Below are 16,664 nucleotides of genomic sequence, written 5' to 3' on the forward strand. Positions count from 1 at the left end.
CTTAAATGTATTTTCTTGTACCTCGTTCATGTCTTTTGTCAAGATCAAAAATGTACATGAATTTATAGGGGTTAATTGGTACTCTCTCAGTATCGACTAATATAGGCATACCAGTTTATCAGTAAAATTGCCGATCTGATATATCTCATAATGCAATATTGTCATTTTGCTATAATTTTTATGGACAAATAACCACATAATCTCGATTTCCTACTTTTTAAAAAAATAAATGTCTAAATATGCAGCTTCTTTTGCATTCCAGTCATCTGGTAACCTACATTTATTAAGGTGGTCAGGTTCTTCAAGGACAATTTGGAATTTTATATCGGTAAATTTTATATTGGCACTTTATCGATATCAGTCAAAATTTCATCACTTCATCCCTATGAATTTACAAGAAAGGCTGTTTCAATCATTGACGGCCATCCTATATTTTACATAACAAAGATGGCTGAAAATTTTTTTTGCAGCACAATTAATAACTTGTGTGATAGCTATTACAATAGTGATATGATTGTTTGGTTATTATTAATGACTTAAAAACTGCTGTGCCACTTATTTTTTACCTTTCTAAACAGAACATTTTCACCTCTTTGTACACTGTGAGATTTTATCTGAAGGACATCTCAACTGCTTGCTGGTGAAGACTAATGCTTATTAATTGAAACATCAAGTGGGTGCAAATACACCACAATGCTCTTTCATTACAAGTAGTGATGCACAACTTGGACAATTATGAAAAACTTAATTGAAATTACTTTTCTTTCAGGATGGATAACATCAACCTCACTGTCACTACAACTATGCAACTAAAGAAAGCATTGCGGTAGAGAAACTGCATCACCCCTAGATCATGGACTAAATCAGACACTTGTATATTATCCTAATTATGTTTCCGAGTGACTAACTACATCAACCTGTGTTCTTTGTGCCCAAGCAACATGACTGTTTCCTTACAGACATTTCTGCAATTTCTAACCAGGAAGCATTTCACAGAGTTCACACTGTGTGCTGTGGCCTAATAATATTTGGTACTCTTCACCAAAGTTCTGAACTGTATCTCAAGAAATTGAAGAAGAAGCGTGCATGCCCTGTTGTGCCCCCATGTCTCCTTGTCATCTAATGACTTTCCATGCTAATTATTGGAAAAACTGGGATTTCAACCATTGTGAGGCCTTGATGAATGCTGCATTAAGCAAGAAAAACAAAATTTAAGATTTCTGCATTTAAAATCAGGAGTTCATGTGCTCCTATGAATTCCACCAGGTGATGCATCTGACATTTGCATGTGCATTCCCAAGAGTTTACTATCACATAAGTCTCCGGTTTCTCTCAAACTCACACTAATACTTTTGTGGTTGCTTTTCTGCTACTTTTGATGATGGGGAGGAATGATGAATAAATGAGTGGAGTGGAAAGTAATATAGAATTCCTGGGGCACCATGGAGTGGTTGGTTAAAGCACCAGATTTGTAGCAAAATTACAGGTCTGCGATAGGCTAGATTCCCGCTGCCTCAAAAATAAGTATGTTCACCTCGAGAGAGGAGAAGGGGTGCACTCTTGAGACGCAGTGTTAGAATCAGTAAAGGTAAAATCACTAGACAATGAAAAATGTTCAATTAACATTGCATGCAAAAGCTGATGAAATTGATGACACGATACTCATAAACACCACCCATACCAGGTTGGGACTCAAAGCTGAGAACTTCAGAATGTCGACCACTTAACTCTTTTGCTGCAGCAAGAGACTTCAGTCGATTTGCTTAAATATACCTAACTTACGGAAAGTGACTGCAGTCAATTTCGAATATTCTCTTCGCTGCTGGTGTCGACCGAAGTCACTCCATAAGAAAAACATTACCAGAACATGCTGCCCTCTAGTATTTGAACTATTTTCGAAGGAAATAACTCGCTTTGGTTTTGAATGAATGAAAAACGTGTACCACATGTGTGTGTGTAAAAATACAATGCAACAAGAATCATTTATGTGCTCAGTGGCATGCCCAATATTTTTTTGGAAAGGAGGAGTGAGAGTACATACATTGTTTTTCAGTAGTCAGCCCTCATTTCGCTATCGCTTTTAACATTCTCTCTCTCTTTTTTTTTGTTAGGACTCAAGGACCAAAGGAAGGGTTATGAGACTACCAACCCCCTCCCCCCACACCCCTTTGGGCACACCACTGTATCCACTTCAATAACAATGAAAATCTAACACCAAGGGTAACTCCCAGCTATGGTCGTTTTTAAAAGAATATGGGAAGAATTCATATTAATCAATCAATCAATCACTCACTCAGCTTATAGTTATGGTTTTAACATGAAAGTCAAACAATTTAGCAAATTTCACATACATTACAATACAAAAACAATAATTTGCATAGAAACCCATTGCAGTCACTTTATGATATATTGCACACAAATAGTCACTTGGTGCCTTCAAAACATTTTTTTTAAAAAAATGAAAAGGGATGTTTTTGAGATTTTTAAAAAGATATTTTTTCAGCTTTCTGAAAAATTACAAAATTCAAATAGCACAGTCATGTTGCATTTCAAATTAAAGCTCAGTAAAAGCAGAAGAGAATGACACCAATTTGAACTATCTGCGTCAAATAGTGTTTGATCTACAGCTGTTTAAATATTTCAAAATGTCAAATTTTGGGATTTTTGCTTTTTTGAAAGTCAATAACTAAAAAACTAAGAGCCCAAAAAACCTGAAATTTGGCAGTTTTTATCAACTTTACTGGTACTACTACCATACCAAGAATTATCAATTTCTGAGATGTCAAGGTTCAGACCATTGGTTGATTTGACATAGAATGACCCAATTAGTACTTCAGAATACTTTTCTTTACAAATTTATGCAATTCTGACAATTCCCCCCCCCAAAAAAAAAAAACTACGCAGCGAAAGCTATCACAGTGTGCCAAAATCCCACAGTGAAAGCGTTAAAGGACACTGTACCGAGCTGGTACACGCTTATAACGTTTTGATACGTGATGTTATTTTGTGGTGGCCTAGTAGTTTGAGCCAAACACAAGGAAGCCAGGTTAATGCAGGCACTCACTTTATAAATAGCACAACATTAGATGGCAGATTCTGCATAAGCTGAAGGATTATTGTTCTGATAACACAGAGGGAAGGAAAAGACAGAGATAGATTTGAATGGTGTTTTACTAATAATACTAAAGAATATATTTGGGAAACCTCAATCTCATGAATCAAAAATCTCTCAAAAAATAAAAAAAATAAAATTTAAAAAAACAGAGAATCTAGTTTGCTTACAGGGTTCCCACTTATTTTTCAAACCAAATTCCCTGATTTTCCAAGAATTTTAAAATATGTTACTAGACCATTCAGTAATGCTTCAATTTGGTAAATGTAAATACGTATGAAAAATTCAACATTATACACTGTTCACACGAATCTAGTTTATTAAATACTGCTTGAGAATATTAAAAAAATAAAATATTTAAACAATTTGGATGCAATATTTGCAACCAGGAAGCTGGTTAAAGCAAACAGTGAGATGCACTTACATCCCTAATTGTGGCAAGTACATTTCCAACTTTCTGAACGTTTTCATGAAATTCCCGGACTTCCATAATTTTTTCCTTTACTTGTGGGCTAATTTTCATGATTTTTTTTCTTCAGATGTTTCATGATTCACAGGTCAGTGGGGACCCTGGCTTAACATCTATATACTGTATTAACAAAAGTAATATGCACTTCATGATGACAAAGTATTTTTGAGGAAATAAAATAAAATAATCATTGTAATTTTTTTCAGGCTTGTTAATCATATGTCAACATCTATGTGAGATATCCTGTTGTTAACAGCAAAACAAATATAAAATACTGAATACTTTACTTTCTAGTTTTATCACTCTCTATGGCTTTATTAATCAGTTGTATACATATGACGGTTTAGGTAGTATATTCTTTTGTAGTAATAAACATAAATTTTCATATCAACAAGTTTTTACTAATACAGTTTCCAATCTACTCTATAAATAAATAAATAAATAAATATCACATTTCCTAAAAAGTCTCAAAAATGGTAAAAGTACATTACAGCCACCAATAGCATGACCATTAGTAATTTTTCCTGGGTGAAATTCTTTACTGTGCATATTCCAGTGTTTGCAAATATCCCACCATTTGTAGCATTTCTTTTGCTGAAAGAGAAAGATGCAACAAAAGCTGTATGCATGAAAGGTAATGCAAGAAGTAGACTCAGAAACCCACATTTAACTTCCTACTTTAAGCATATCTGACCATCTGCACATAAAAATATTGGCAATTTGAATGTAAGCAATAAGCGAAGCAAATACACAAGCTTTGCTTAATCCTTAACACTGCTGGTAGGGACGTACAGTGACCAGCCTTCACATTACTGTAAGTGACATATAAAGCTGATAGCGACATTGCATTCAGGTATGCTCCATATAGAATATGAACTTTCTAGAAATTTTGCTGTTGTGATAGGACAGTAACACGCAAAGCATACAAAGAAAAAAATTGGCAATCCCAGAAAAATTCCACAACATACTATCTTGTGGATATTTTCTGATAATGAAACACATTTCTCGTACAGAAATCTCTCACATCACCCACATCTCATAATTTTCTTCAGGTGAAAACTTGAAATCAGAAACCACTGCAGACAAGGTACTCTGTTCTAGGGTTGAAACAGTTATATTGGTACACTATTGGCACTTGCTGATTAGACTTATCAGTAAAATTACCAATAATTTACCAATCCGATATTTCTGAATATAATCTGTCATTGAGTACATAATTCTGATTTTATTGTTTTTTATGTACCCAAAATTTTAATGCACATTAATACACTAAAACGAAGTACTCACTTATCCACGAAAAAGTTTTGTGGATAACTGAGTACATCCTTTTAGTGTGTTGATTTCCTACCACATCTTTCATTCCCTGAAATAAACAAAATACACACTAAATGCTTTCTATGGCAAAACCCATAACAGTCATCTGGTTACATTAATTAATTCATCAATTAAGAAGGTTCATGGACTATTAAGGGTCTTCACAAAACATTCACTATTTAATTTCGGATGTGAAGTTTATATTGGTAGCAGTTAAAAAAATTCATATCGATTTATCTCCACAGTTGAGCACTTAAGTATTAGGGAGAAGAGTCTTTTATTTTGGAATAAAGTAGTTTCAAACTAATTAACTGTTAATACAAAAATAACTAGCAGCCAAATATCTAAATTGAAGGATCACTCTGCTAAGAAAAAAAATCTTTGAGTACTGCTATTCACATAAATTGTCACCATTTTATTAGTATTCATTCAAAATGAAACAGGGCGTCGCTTGGCCTACAATTTATTAATAAAAGCTTTGAAATGTAATGTATGGTTTGGAAGGGGCAGAGCACAGTCAAAAGGAAGCAGGTTGCCACTGTTTTGACAAAGTTAACTGTGGTAAAATTACAGCTATTACAGAATAGCTGTAATAATCTGGTACTTCATTTTAGTGAAATCAGCCAACACATTTCAAGATGGCAGACTTTAAATCTACCATGAAAAAAACTGGTTGAAAATACTCTTGCATCGGTTTTCATCAGATTAAAATTTTTACTGGACCACAATTGTGTGAGACATGGTCCAATTTGGAAACATTGGAAACAAAACATTTCCAGAAAGAAGGGTTATGGACTGTTTTATAGGGATGATTGCAATAAATATTGTACATTCATATATTATCATCATAATTTGCTTCTGAGCCTTGAAAAATGTATAATCAGGGTTCCACTGTATTCTATAAATCTATAATGCTAGAGATCTTGCTACTTGTTATTAAATATGAATGTAAGTATTTGGCAATAGCTATTAACACTATAGCATGAGAAATAGCATATTCAAAATCAACATCAGGAAATTAATAAAAAATGATAAAGTAATATTTTTAAATGAACCCGGTTGATTTCTCCCATAGTTTGTGATAGTTTTCATTTCTATAGTGGAACCATTTTCAAAAATGTCTAAGAATGAGCTAGTGAAGCGCAAGCAGAGCAGTAACAGAAAGCAATAATATTACAAAAGATGTGTTCATACATCACTGTGATACTTAGAATATATTTACACCATCTTAGTTCACCCAAGGTGGACAGTCTTCTAGGAATCTTGAAGTTAAGGTGTATCTGCACTTCCATAGTGTTACAAATGCAAGTCTATGCAGCCTACCACAACCTGTATTAGTGTCAGTTGTCTACAAAGATCTAGTTTCTACTTTTCAAACATGTGCATCATTTATGTACAATGGAACTTAAATTTGAAGGTGGCTAACAGGGAGGAAAATGTCAGTGTAAATATATTCCAATATTATTGCAGTGAAGTAGATGCAAAAATCTTTTTATAATATGATTACCCCGAAAACACGAATAAGAATTATATAAGAAAGCAACAAATGACTTTCTAGCTGCTGATACAAGAGCAACTACCATACAAAAATTCATTTCATTTACATAAAATGGTTGGGTTACTCACTAGTGACAACTTCATATTTCTGCAATTACAAAACGTTCCATGGAAACCTACACAGAAATTCAAAACAAAACACTTTGTAAACTATTTCATAGAGGGTTCAAATTGGAGACTAATATAAATATTATAACTCATTATGTATAACCTATGTACACACATGTACTACACTATAACAATTATGACTCTCAAAAAAATGATCTAAGAGGCTTCATAACTCTTGAAAGAATTTAAAATTAACTGTTTTTATGAGCATTCATACTTCTTAAGTGATTCAATTTGGATATCAGTCAGGTCAAAAGTTTTCGAGCTTTTCAAATCGACCATCATTCCCATTTTCAAGGGTTGAAGTGCAGAGCTAAGAATCAAACTAGTTTATAAGCATTTTGTGCAGGAAAGTTCTGGTGTAGGTGACAAGTCAACTGGGTGCCATGTCTTCTCCATTTGCACTCGGTTGACTACTGTCAGCTAGACCTGATCCACTCTAAGTTTTGCATCCCTGATGAAATGATCCCATCAATGGCTGCTGCTTCCTTCATCATGAATTTCACTAGTAAAGGTCACAGAATTAATTTCAGAAATCATCGCAAAGTTGTGAATTACTGGGACCATATTATGAAGAAGGCAATAAACAAGTCATCCAGCAGAAAAACAGAATCAACAGAAATATAGAACTGGATCCAGCCTGGCTGGCAATAGTCGACTGAGAGAACTGACAACGTAGTAATGGCTTACATTGGACCCCTTCCACACAAAGTAGATACAAACTGGGTTGACTCGTACCTCCACATTTCAGTCCGAGATGGGAGTGATTTTAGTTCTCCAAAGCTTGAAAGTCAATGTAGAACTGAAGTGACAAATATGAACATAAAATCAAAATTTGTTATTTACTTACGTACAGTGAGTATATACTTGTCCAAGACAACGTTTCGGTGGCAACTGCTCCCTTTCTTCAGGTCAAGAAGTCGGCTGCTTCGTCATTTAGAAAGGATATAGGTTTTAACGTGGACAGGTTGAATGATAGGATAACAAATGACTAAAACAGGACCATTCCCACAGTTTAAAATCCCTTAAAACTCATATAAAAACTGTTAAAACCCGTGTTACTATCCGATTACAATTCACATGTAGAGTCAACGAAGCAGCCGACTTCTTGACCAGAAGAAAGGGGGCAGTTGCCACCGAAACATTGTCTTTGACATGTATATACTCACCGTACGAAAAATTTTGATTTTATGCTTATATATGATAGTAAGTCACACGCATCCAAAATATGAATTCTGAAATATGAAGAGAATATCTTCATCATTCACTACCAGGAAAGCTTGTTTGTTTGTTTATTCTCCATGACCCAGACAGCCCACTGAGAGCCAAGGCCTGTGAAGTGGATGACAAGGTCAGTGCATCATGTTTTTTGACCTTCAAGACCAGAGTCTACTGTTTCCAAGTAGCTCCCCATAGCAACTAAGATTATATGCCACTTTTTCACTCATTCTATTTAACTATTATTCCCAAACCCATCAGGCATTGTACATGACCGATAATGGTTGCAAACAGACTACCACAGCATCGGTCATGCAACTTTGAATTACAACTGGAAAAAAAAATCTTTTCTGCTCTGAAATTAGTATTCCAGAAAAAAAAAATGACCTAGGTTGGTAGTTTCTTACATTGTTATGCTTGTTAGTCATATCTGTATATTTGGTACCTTAAACTTCCTTACTAAGTAATACTTTCCTGTTTAGAGCATCACTTCGTTGTTTAAAAATCACATTGCATTTGGTAAAGATCATTGTCATATGCCGAAGATTTTTTCAGCATACTAACATATCTATTGTCAATGCACTTTTTCTGAATTCCCATTGATATTTTCCTACACTTCCTTCACCAAATTCTATTATCTGTTCTGGTTATTTTGTATGTTGTATTTAATAACAAGATTCCTCTTGACAATGCAGTTCCTTTCTTTTTTTTTTTGTATAAGACTTACCAATTTGTGCTCTAGTCTATTAGTATGTTCTTGCTTTCCATATTTTTATTGTAAGTTGGTGTATGTGTATGGCATATGTGATATATCTCCTTCCTGTTTTATCACTTCTGCAGATTATCATCTCCATCTGAGTTTTATTGTCTTTTCATTATATTTATGAATGGATTCTTCTACTTCTAGCAATGTCTCTTTGTTAAATACATTTTTTTGACTGTGGTTATAAGAAATATTTCCGTATAGTACAAAACATGTTTGGAAAGGGGGGCATATATTTATGGTTGGGCATATGAACTACAGTTTCAGTACAATGGGTAAAATTCATATTGTACATCAACCTTGGTTATAAATATAATAAGATAAAACACTTTACAAATTAACAAATGCCATTTCATTATACTAAGAGTGAATAAACGTATCCTATTTTGGTGCATGGTGTAGACAATTGTAAGTTCTACTAACTTTCAAATCAATTTATTTTTCAATGCCGACTTACTTGCAGTAATAAATAGCAAACAATACAAGAACATGCAACAGATCATGCCCTAAAAGTAATTTTCATAGTCAATTCGACAAATATAGCAAATAATCCATTCAAAAAGTTTGTTTTGGATTATTTCACTGTCCTATGGATAGCTTAAATTCTATATGTCAGAAGCAGCTAGCTATTCATGAAAATTCAACTGAATCCACACACACATGCTCTTTCTTTCTCTCTCTCTTGCAAATGGAATCGCAGTCATAATTTTTTTAACATGAGGGAAATCAGAAATAAATGAACACTTATTTCTTGAATACAGGAGTTGTATTCACAAACATGAATATTCAATATTAGTCTGTTTTAATAGTAAAGACAATTCACACATAATTTCCTCAGTTGAAAAAATATTTAGTACCTCACCATTATTTTTCATTTCATTAAAAAAAGAAAAGAAAACATTTCCAATCAAGTTTCAAAACCAAAACAGTGTACTTTCACTCCATACATATCCAACTTACTAAAACACAGCTTTTTTACAGTAATATTGACAGTGAAGAAAATATATAAGCCCAAAATAAATATTACAAAAAATCTATACAACTCACACAGGAAACAACTTATTTAAATAAATGAAAACTCAGCACACTACAGTATGTCATTCAAGTCTAAAATGTCTATTAGTGGGGTTTCTATAACAAATATGAAATTGTATCTTGAACTCAACAAAATAAAAAAGCACTATTTTAGAATTAGCTTCAAACTTGGGAGTACAATAAGCAAAATAAGTTATTTTTCACAAAACAAACCAAAACAATTACAGCTACTTTACTAAAGGTGAACAACATTCATTATTGATTAATGGCATTTCCTGATTTTATAAAAGTACTACTACTAATGTTGAACAGTGCACCATTGTGCCTTTTTTTTGCATTTGTGTGAAATTAATTATCCTTAACTAGTACTGGATGCTTGCTATAAGCTTCCTGGTCATGCTATAAATACTGAAAGGTCTTTGAACTACTAATTACATTGCTTTCAACATTAAATGTAATTGTTTGCTCGAGTTTTGCTCGAGTTTTTTTTAAGTTCACTTTATTTACAGCAAGGTTAATTGGGACTGGACCTACAGTTTAAAGTGTGATCTGAAACACTATGTGCTTCCAACAGGTAACACAAACTACACTGACATATATCACATTGTGTACCATTTATGGATATAACTCCATACAGACCAACATAGTTGCAAGTTCTGCTGCTTTCTCGTGGTACCATATTATAAGTAAACTCTGCATGGTGGTATGAAATGAAGTGAGCTGACTAATATCATCAATACAATGCAAAAGAAACAGGCATAAAAGTTCTTTCAGCTTGCTACTGAAGTCATCATTAGCCTCGTTATAAAGACTGAAGACACTGCTGCTTAAAACTTTTAGTAATGATGCTTTTCTGGTTTCGTTTCTATTTTAGTTATTTCTACCTCTCGCCTCTTGCATTGATGAAATGGGTGATGGGACAAACACAATGATACATCTATGCCTTAACCAGGGTTGTAACTTGGGATGCTTGGTATCACAGCATGTTATGTTATTCCATGAAGGCTGGTTCTTACAGGTCAATGTTATGACTAGAGCCCGGAAGTTTGGCAAAATGCCTCTTTTTATCTACTGCATATATTGATAAAAGTTTTCCGGATATACGTTTCTTATGTTGTTTCGAATGTTTTGGAAGCCTTTTCATTTTGCCTATTTTGCCTATTTGGGACCCCACTGCCTATTTTTAATAATAATGCCTTTTTTTGCCTTTTTCAATGAAATTTCACAATTTTTTTAAAAAAATGTGTATATAAATTATTTTTCTCCCAAAAAACGTTGTTGGCATTTATTTTTCTTCCGTTTATTATGTGAATAATTTTCGCCTTATTTAAGTAATATTGAACTCACGCATGTTTCAACATTGCTGAAGGAGAAAAGTGTGAGAAAAAAGTATTTCATGCTGAGTTAGGATATTGCCTTTCGGTTAACATTTCTTGTGCATGATTGACTGATGAAGTGGACAGGTTGATTTCGAACACAAAGAAGATATTTCTGAAATCTCCCTCTCGAACCTGAAAATTTCAGGAAGTTGCGATTGAGCTTAGTTTACCTCAGCAACCAGTCTTGACGAGACAGGGAACCTGGGTATCAGCAGCTATATATTATGCTAACAACCTTGAAAAAATCAGTGAGATGATCGATGCTCTTCCAGAAAATGAAGCGGCTTCAATTCGTGAAGTGAAAAAAACCCTGTGCTATTCAAATTTATTTTTGCACATTATGGTGCATTGCCAGACACAATTACAATTATAGCATCCATGAAAATGTTCGAGGAATCTATGCAGCAGATGATGGAAGTGCCAGGAGAAAAGGGGTCAGTTGTTGCGGAAAAGTGCAAATGGGTAGTGAGTGCAAATGAGGACCTCAAACAATTGAAAACAATATGTGTTATTCTAAAAGGTGAAAATGCTGTTACCGAAATGAGTCCAGCTACGTTAGCTTGTTTTATGTATGCTCCAATAACTTCTGTCGAAGTAGAAAGATCATTTTCTATTATGAAAAACATTCTCTCTGACAGACGACTATCAATGAATGTTGAGAACTTTAAAAGCACCTTGTAGTTATGTGCAATGAAGACGGAGAAAATTGAAATGCTCTTCCCAATTTAGATTTTAACATTTTGCCAGAAATTAGAGATAAAAGTAAGCGACTTCCAAATGTGCCTTTTTTCGGTTTATTTTGCCTTTTTTTCATTTTTAGTGCCTATTTTCCACATTATAAATACCTTTTTGCCTGCCTATTTTAACGAAAATAAATGCCTGAACTTCCGGGCTCTAGTTATGACACTGATACAGAGTCTTGTAAATTTCACATCATAAGCCAATTTTTATGCATTTCTTTTCAATTTGTTCGTTATATATTATGGTAAGAGACCTGTAGGAAGGCCAAGACGAAGATGGAGGGATAACATTGAGATGGTCCTAAAGGAAATTGGTAAGGATGGAAAAGATTGGATTGATCTTGCCCAGGATATGGACAAATGGAAGGCTTGTGTTGCTGCAGCCATAAACCTTCAAGTTTTAAGAAGGCTAGAGAGTTAGTTATATTATGAATTAGGGAAGGACCAATATGATTTTTTTTAATACTGAAAATACCAATATAATATGGAACTAGGGTTCTACTTTTGTGTCTAATGTATACACACATTCATCATAGATTATCTGATGAAGAGGTATGAAGTGACATTGCAAAATATTCATTTTGCTTTCTGATGAAATAATGTAAGCGTAAGAAAATTACAATTTTTGACCTATTTATTTTCGAAAATTCCACATCTATCTATAATGATTAACAGATGGTTTGAATATTAAAAAAAATAAGCCGTGATTGACACAAAAACTATTTCATAACTGCTGCAGTGTGAATTTGGTATACAGTACAATCATGTTCAACATTATCAAGACTGTTAAAATAAAAGTTGCACTTACATCTTCATTTTCCACGAATACACTTGCATTTGTTTCAATAAGACTGCAAAGTTAATATACAGTGGCATGTTTTAGGGAGCTCTGACTGAAGTGACATGCGATATGGAGATTACCTAGCAAAGTGGCAAGCAACATGACTTTAATCTGCACCTACTGAACTAGGTAATCAGTATGGCTGAGCCGATACCACTTTGAACATATATCAATACCAATGCTGATACTTTTACCGACACTGATACCAATACTTGATTGATTTGATTTATTTTACTTCACTTTTTGTGCCACTTTTGACTGATATGCGAAGATGGGTATGAGTGAGCGAATGCCCAGGCCGGGATTCGAATCCAGGACCCCTGGCGTCGTAACGCGATGTGGTAACCACTCTGCCAAGGGGGCCAGCTATACTGATACTTGAAAATTGCAATAAATGAAATTTGTTCAAAATATTGTTCAATATTGGTGTCCAAATATTCTTATCCAATTATGAATGGATTTACCAATAAATTTGCTTTTGAATATTTAAGAATTACATCAGAATATTAAAATAGATGTTATGTAATAAAATAATTAAGTTTTCGTGGAAAATTTTTGGAAAATAAAAAGGAAGTTTGAATTTTGCCTAATTTCCAGGTCAATTACACTCCGCAAAAATGTCGCACAGCATTTTTGAGGACTCCGTGAAAGACCAATATGCTGGAAAAGTATCAGCTGGTATTGGTAGATGAATTTGAACTGATAATTTCGGATACTGATACATTGACATCGGTTCAGCCCTAGCAATCAACACTAAACAAAAATGCAACTTGTCATGTCATGGTATGAAAGTTTGCATATATTTTTGAAGGGTCATTTCTAAGTGTGGCTTGTCACTTCCATTTGAAAGCTCCCTTAAGGATCTCTACACACACTGAAATGCAAATGCAAAGACCTTTCAAAACGTCCAAATGAAGGTATCTAAAATTTAGTAAGGGGAAATTATAAAATTACATAACCATACAGGAAGAAATATACACCAATACTTTTTGTTCCATTTAAATTCACAGGGGCTTAGAAATTTACATCCATCACAACATACACACATGGGAAGGGTGGAGGAGACAAAATATAATCAAAACCATTCTTATAGTTTTTCTGCTGGCTGTGTGTATTTTGTTGTGCATTTTAAAGAAAGCATTTTATTTGTCTGGTGAATGTAAAGTTTTTTTTTCTGCAATTGGAGCAGTCTCACTTGAAACAGTAGTTTATTTTAAACTTCACGAACACAACCTATAGTATATTTAGTACTGACTGTGTATAGTTTAGTTGGCTGACATGTAACACCATTTGGTCCACGAATGAATAAAATTTAAGATTCCAAACTCTCATTTTCTTATTCTTTCTGAACTTACAAGAGTTCATGTCAAAATAGGTTTATCAAAGTAGCATACCTTTGGCATGTAGCAAAGATTATATATTACAACACTATGTACAGACAGTTATGTAAACATAGTTCCAGTTTTTGTAATAGGGAGGACTCTCATAATTTATGTGCAAAATACATAAGAATTTGACAATACTTGATTCATTCTCAGCTGCAAAGGCTAAGAATACAAAAGTACCTAACTACCCAAAGGGAACACATGAAATTTACACCTGACTATTTCATTAGTTCTAACTTTATACAAAATGAAGAATAACACAGGTCAAACGTAGTTATTTACAGTTTATATACAAAATAAAATTGTATCCATTCTGAAGATTGTTTTGTGATTATATATTTATTGAAAGAAATTACTTATTGAAATTTACAAACACTTCATCCAACATTTCCTGTGGGAATCTGCCAAAATCTCTTGAGAGACCTAAGTGTAATCATGTAACATAAATAATTATGCCTGAGACAGAATCAGAATGTATTGATGGAATTTATTTAATGTATCGGAGAATACTTTTCGAGCCTCGATATATATGCTCACGATTCATGCAATCTTAATTCATTCTGTGCAAAGTTTGTGTAGCAATAGTGGATTTTCAAGATCACATTATGGTTATTTAAATGTTCTAATTTTTCTCCTGACTCGATGATTTTTCTTTTGTGAAAACAACTGTTTAGATTGAAACATTGTAGCTGCTATGGAATTTTTATATTCCAACAACACAGATGCCAATGTGTCAGTACAGTATTTGCCAATACTACTGGCACCAGAAACGGAAAATATTGTATAAAATTTAAATTTAATCAGCCATACAGCAAGACTGACACACTCGCTGAGTCTAATTGTCCTAGGAATATGCATGCTGTTTCCATTGGTTATGAAATTTCATTTAAATATTATCATCAAAATTTGAAACACAAGATCAAGCATTTTAATTGGACCTTTTTATTACACAGAGTTGTTTCTGAACTATCCTTCACAGATTTCTCAAAATTTGGGTTTACTTTTTTCTCAGTAAGATACCATGTAAATATAGATGAATTTTGCTATAGAACAAAAATCTTTCTCAATAGATTTATAATTGCATGTTCTTCAAATCTAAAACATGTAAACAATAAAACACAAGAACATTAGTTTTCTGAAGGCTCATGCAAGTCTTTAGAACTTTCAAAATAACATATTTCATTTCTCCTTCATTGTGTATTCATCTAATTAAAAAAATACATTTTTATCTCTCTTATTTATATTTCATCATCCACAGATATCCATTGGGAACTTCCAGAGTTCCAAAGTAAAACTGATTAAGAAGAATCACCCACTGGGAAGCATGGCTAGACTAGCCAATCAATTAAATCCTTTTGTACACCTCTGCAAGTAGTAATCAAGCAGACCATGTTATAACCTTCTCATTTGAATCTCATAGATGCTAGAAGTTTTCTGCTAATTAGCTGGTCAAATTCTCAGAAAAAAAATTGTGACTAAGTTGCTATGTTCTTGTTACCAACATGTGAATACACACGTTTAAAAACATTACTAATCATGCTGTATTTTTTGACTGTATATTTCATAGAAACAAGTCTACTTAATGATCTCAATATATTCTGTTCACAGGATCATACTCCTCAGTACAGCAATTATGCCTTGCATTCTATGGGAGGCCTGTGTCTGTACAATAACATGTTACCTTTGCAAAATAATAGAAATGTACAATTTCAAAAATCAACATGTAAATGTAATGTAAAAATGACTTGGAAATCAAAACACACTTCATGAAATTCACCATCGAAAACAGTCCTCTTACAAAATCAGGTAAAAAATTTCCGACACATCTTTTATGGTAATGGATGACGTTCAACATTAAATTACTTGGCCTAAGTAAACAAAAGCATCTGATGTGTTACACGCACGAAGCGGATGTTACATTAATTACAGCGTCAAACAAGGAACTTTCACTCAAGGAATATAATGAATAGCATCTCTACCTGCCTGGCCATTGGGACTCCTTGTCGGTTAGCGGTACGTACACAACACCCATGAGGGGTGTCCTTGTCACAGTGCCATCTGCATTCTTGTCCACCTGTTCCAGTTGCTGGTTTCCCCCTTCTGGGCCAACAGGAACTATGAGTCTGCCGCCAGGTTTCAGCTGATTCACCAACTGGGAAGGCAGAAATGAAATGTACAAATATTATATTAGGGACAGACCAATATGAAAATTTAACCAATACTGAATGATTGATTGATTGAGTTGGCATTTTAAGTCCACTTTATGCACAGTAAGGCTAATTGGGACTGGACCTACGGTTTAAAGTGGGATCCGAACCACTATGTGCCTCCACCGGGTATCGAACCTGTGACCCCTTGATACAAGGCGAAGATGCTACCACTGCACCATCTGGAGGCCAGATACTGAATAAGTACTAACATAAAATTAATTGTACCGATATAATCAATAATATACCAATGCAATATGAAACTGCAAATGTTCCATGAAGAACATAAATGCTTCATTAACCTCCTTAATGTACTAACCAGGTGACAGCAACATGTTGGACCTTTGAAAAATAAACTCCGCATTTTAACATTTACTTTACAAAACCAGAGTACACGAATTATTTCTTATTTAAAAAACAACAACAAAATGGTAGAATTTGCACTAAATTAAATTGTAGATATATTGGTACAACTACGTAAAATTACGGATATATTTATATGGTTGGATCGGCTCATCTCGCCAGTATGTTGGTTA

General features: G+C 33.8%; 1 protein-coding gene across 7 annotated transcripts in view; it reads right to left on the reverse strand.

Annotated features, from left to right (window-relative positions):
* The window catches only part of Pcmt (Protein-L-isoaspartate (D-aspartate) O-methyltransferase), a 42,964-nt gene that overhangs the window by 15,212 nt on the left and 11,088 nt on the right, over positions 1–16,664 (reverse strand). For 2 of the 7 annotated variants that reach the window (XM_083119065.1, XM_083119066.1), the window contains exons 7-8: positions 15,901–16,073; positions 3,252–4,175 (exon numbers count right to left, since the gene is read on the reverse strand). In XM_083119065.1, coding sequence (XP_082975191.1) covers positions 4,049–4,175; positions 15,901–16,073 — 300 coding nt within the window. In that variant the 3' untranslated portion in view covers positions 3,252–4,048. Of the gene's footprint in view, positions 1–3,251; positions 4,176–6,521; positions 6,569–8,738; positions 15,287–15,900; positions 16,074–16,664 lie in introns of those variants that run through there. The other 5 variants (XM_083119068.1, XM_083119069.1, XM_083119067.1 and 2 more) reach the window with 5 other exon arrangements.

The sequence above is a fragment of the Lepisma saccharinum genome, chromosome 3 (assembly GCF_977018435.1).
Source record: "Lepisma saccharinum chromosome 3, izLepSacc3.1, whole genome shotgun sequence".
Classification (NCBI taxonomy): Eukaryota; Metazoa; Arthropoda; class Insecta; order Zygentoma; family Lepismatidae; genus Lepisma; species Lepisma saccharinum.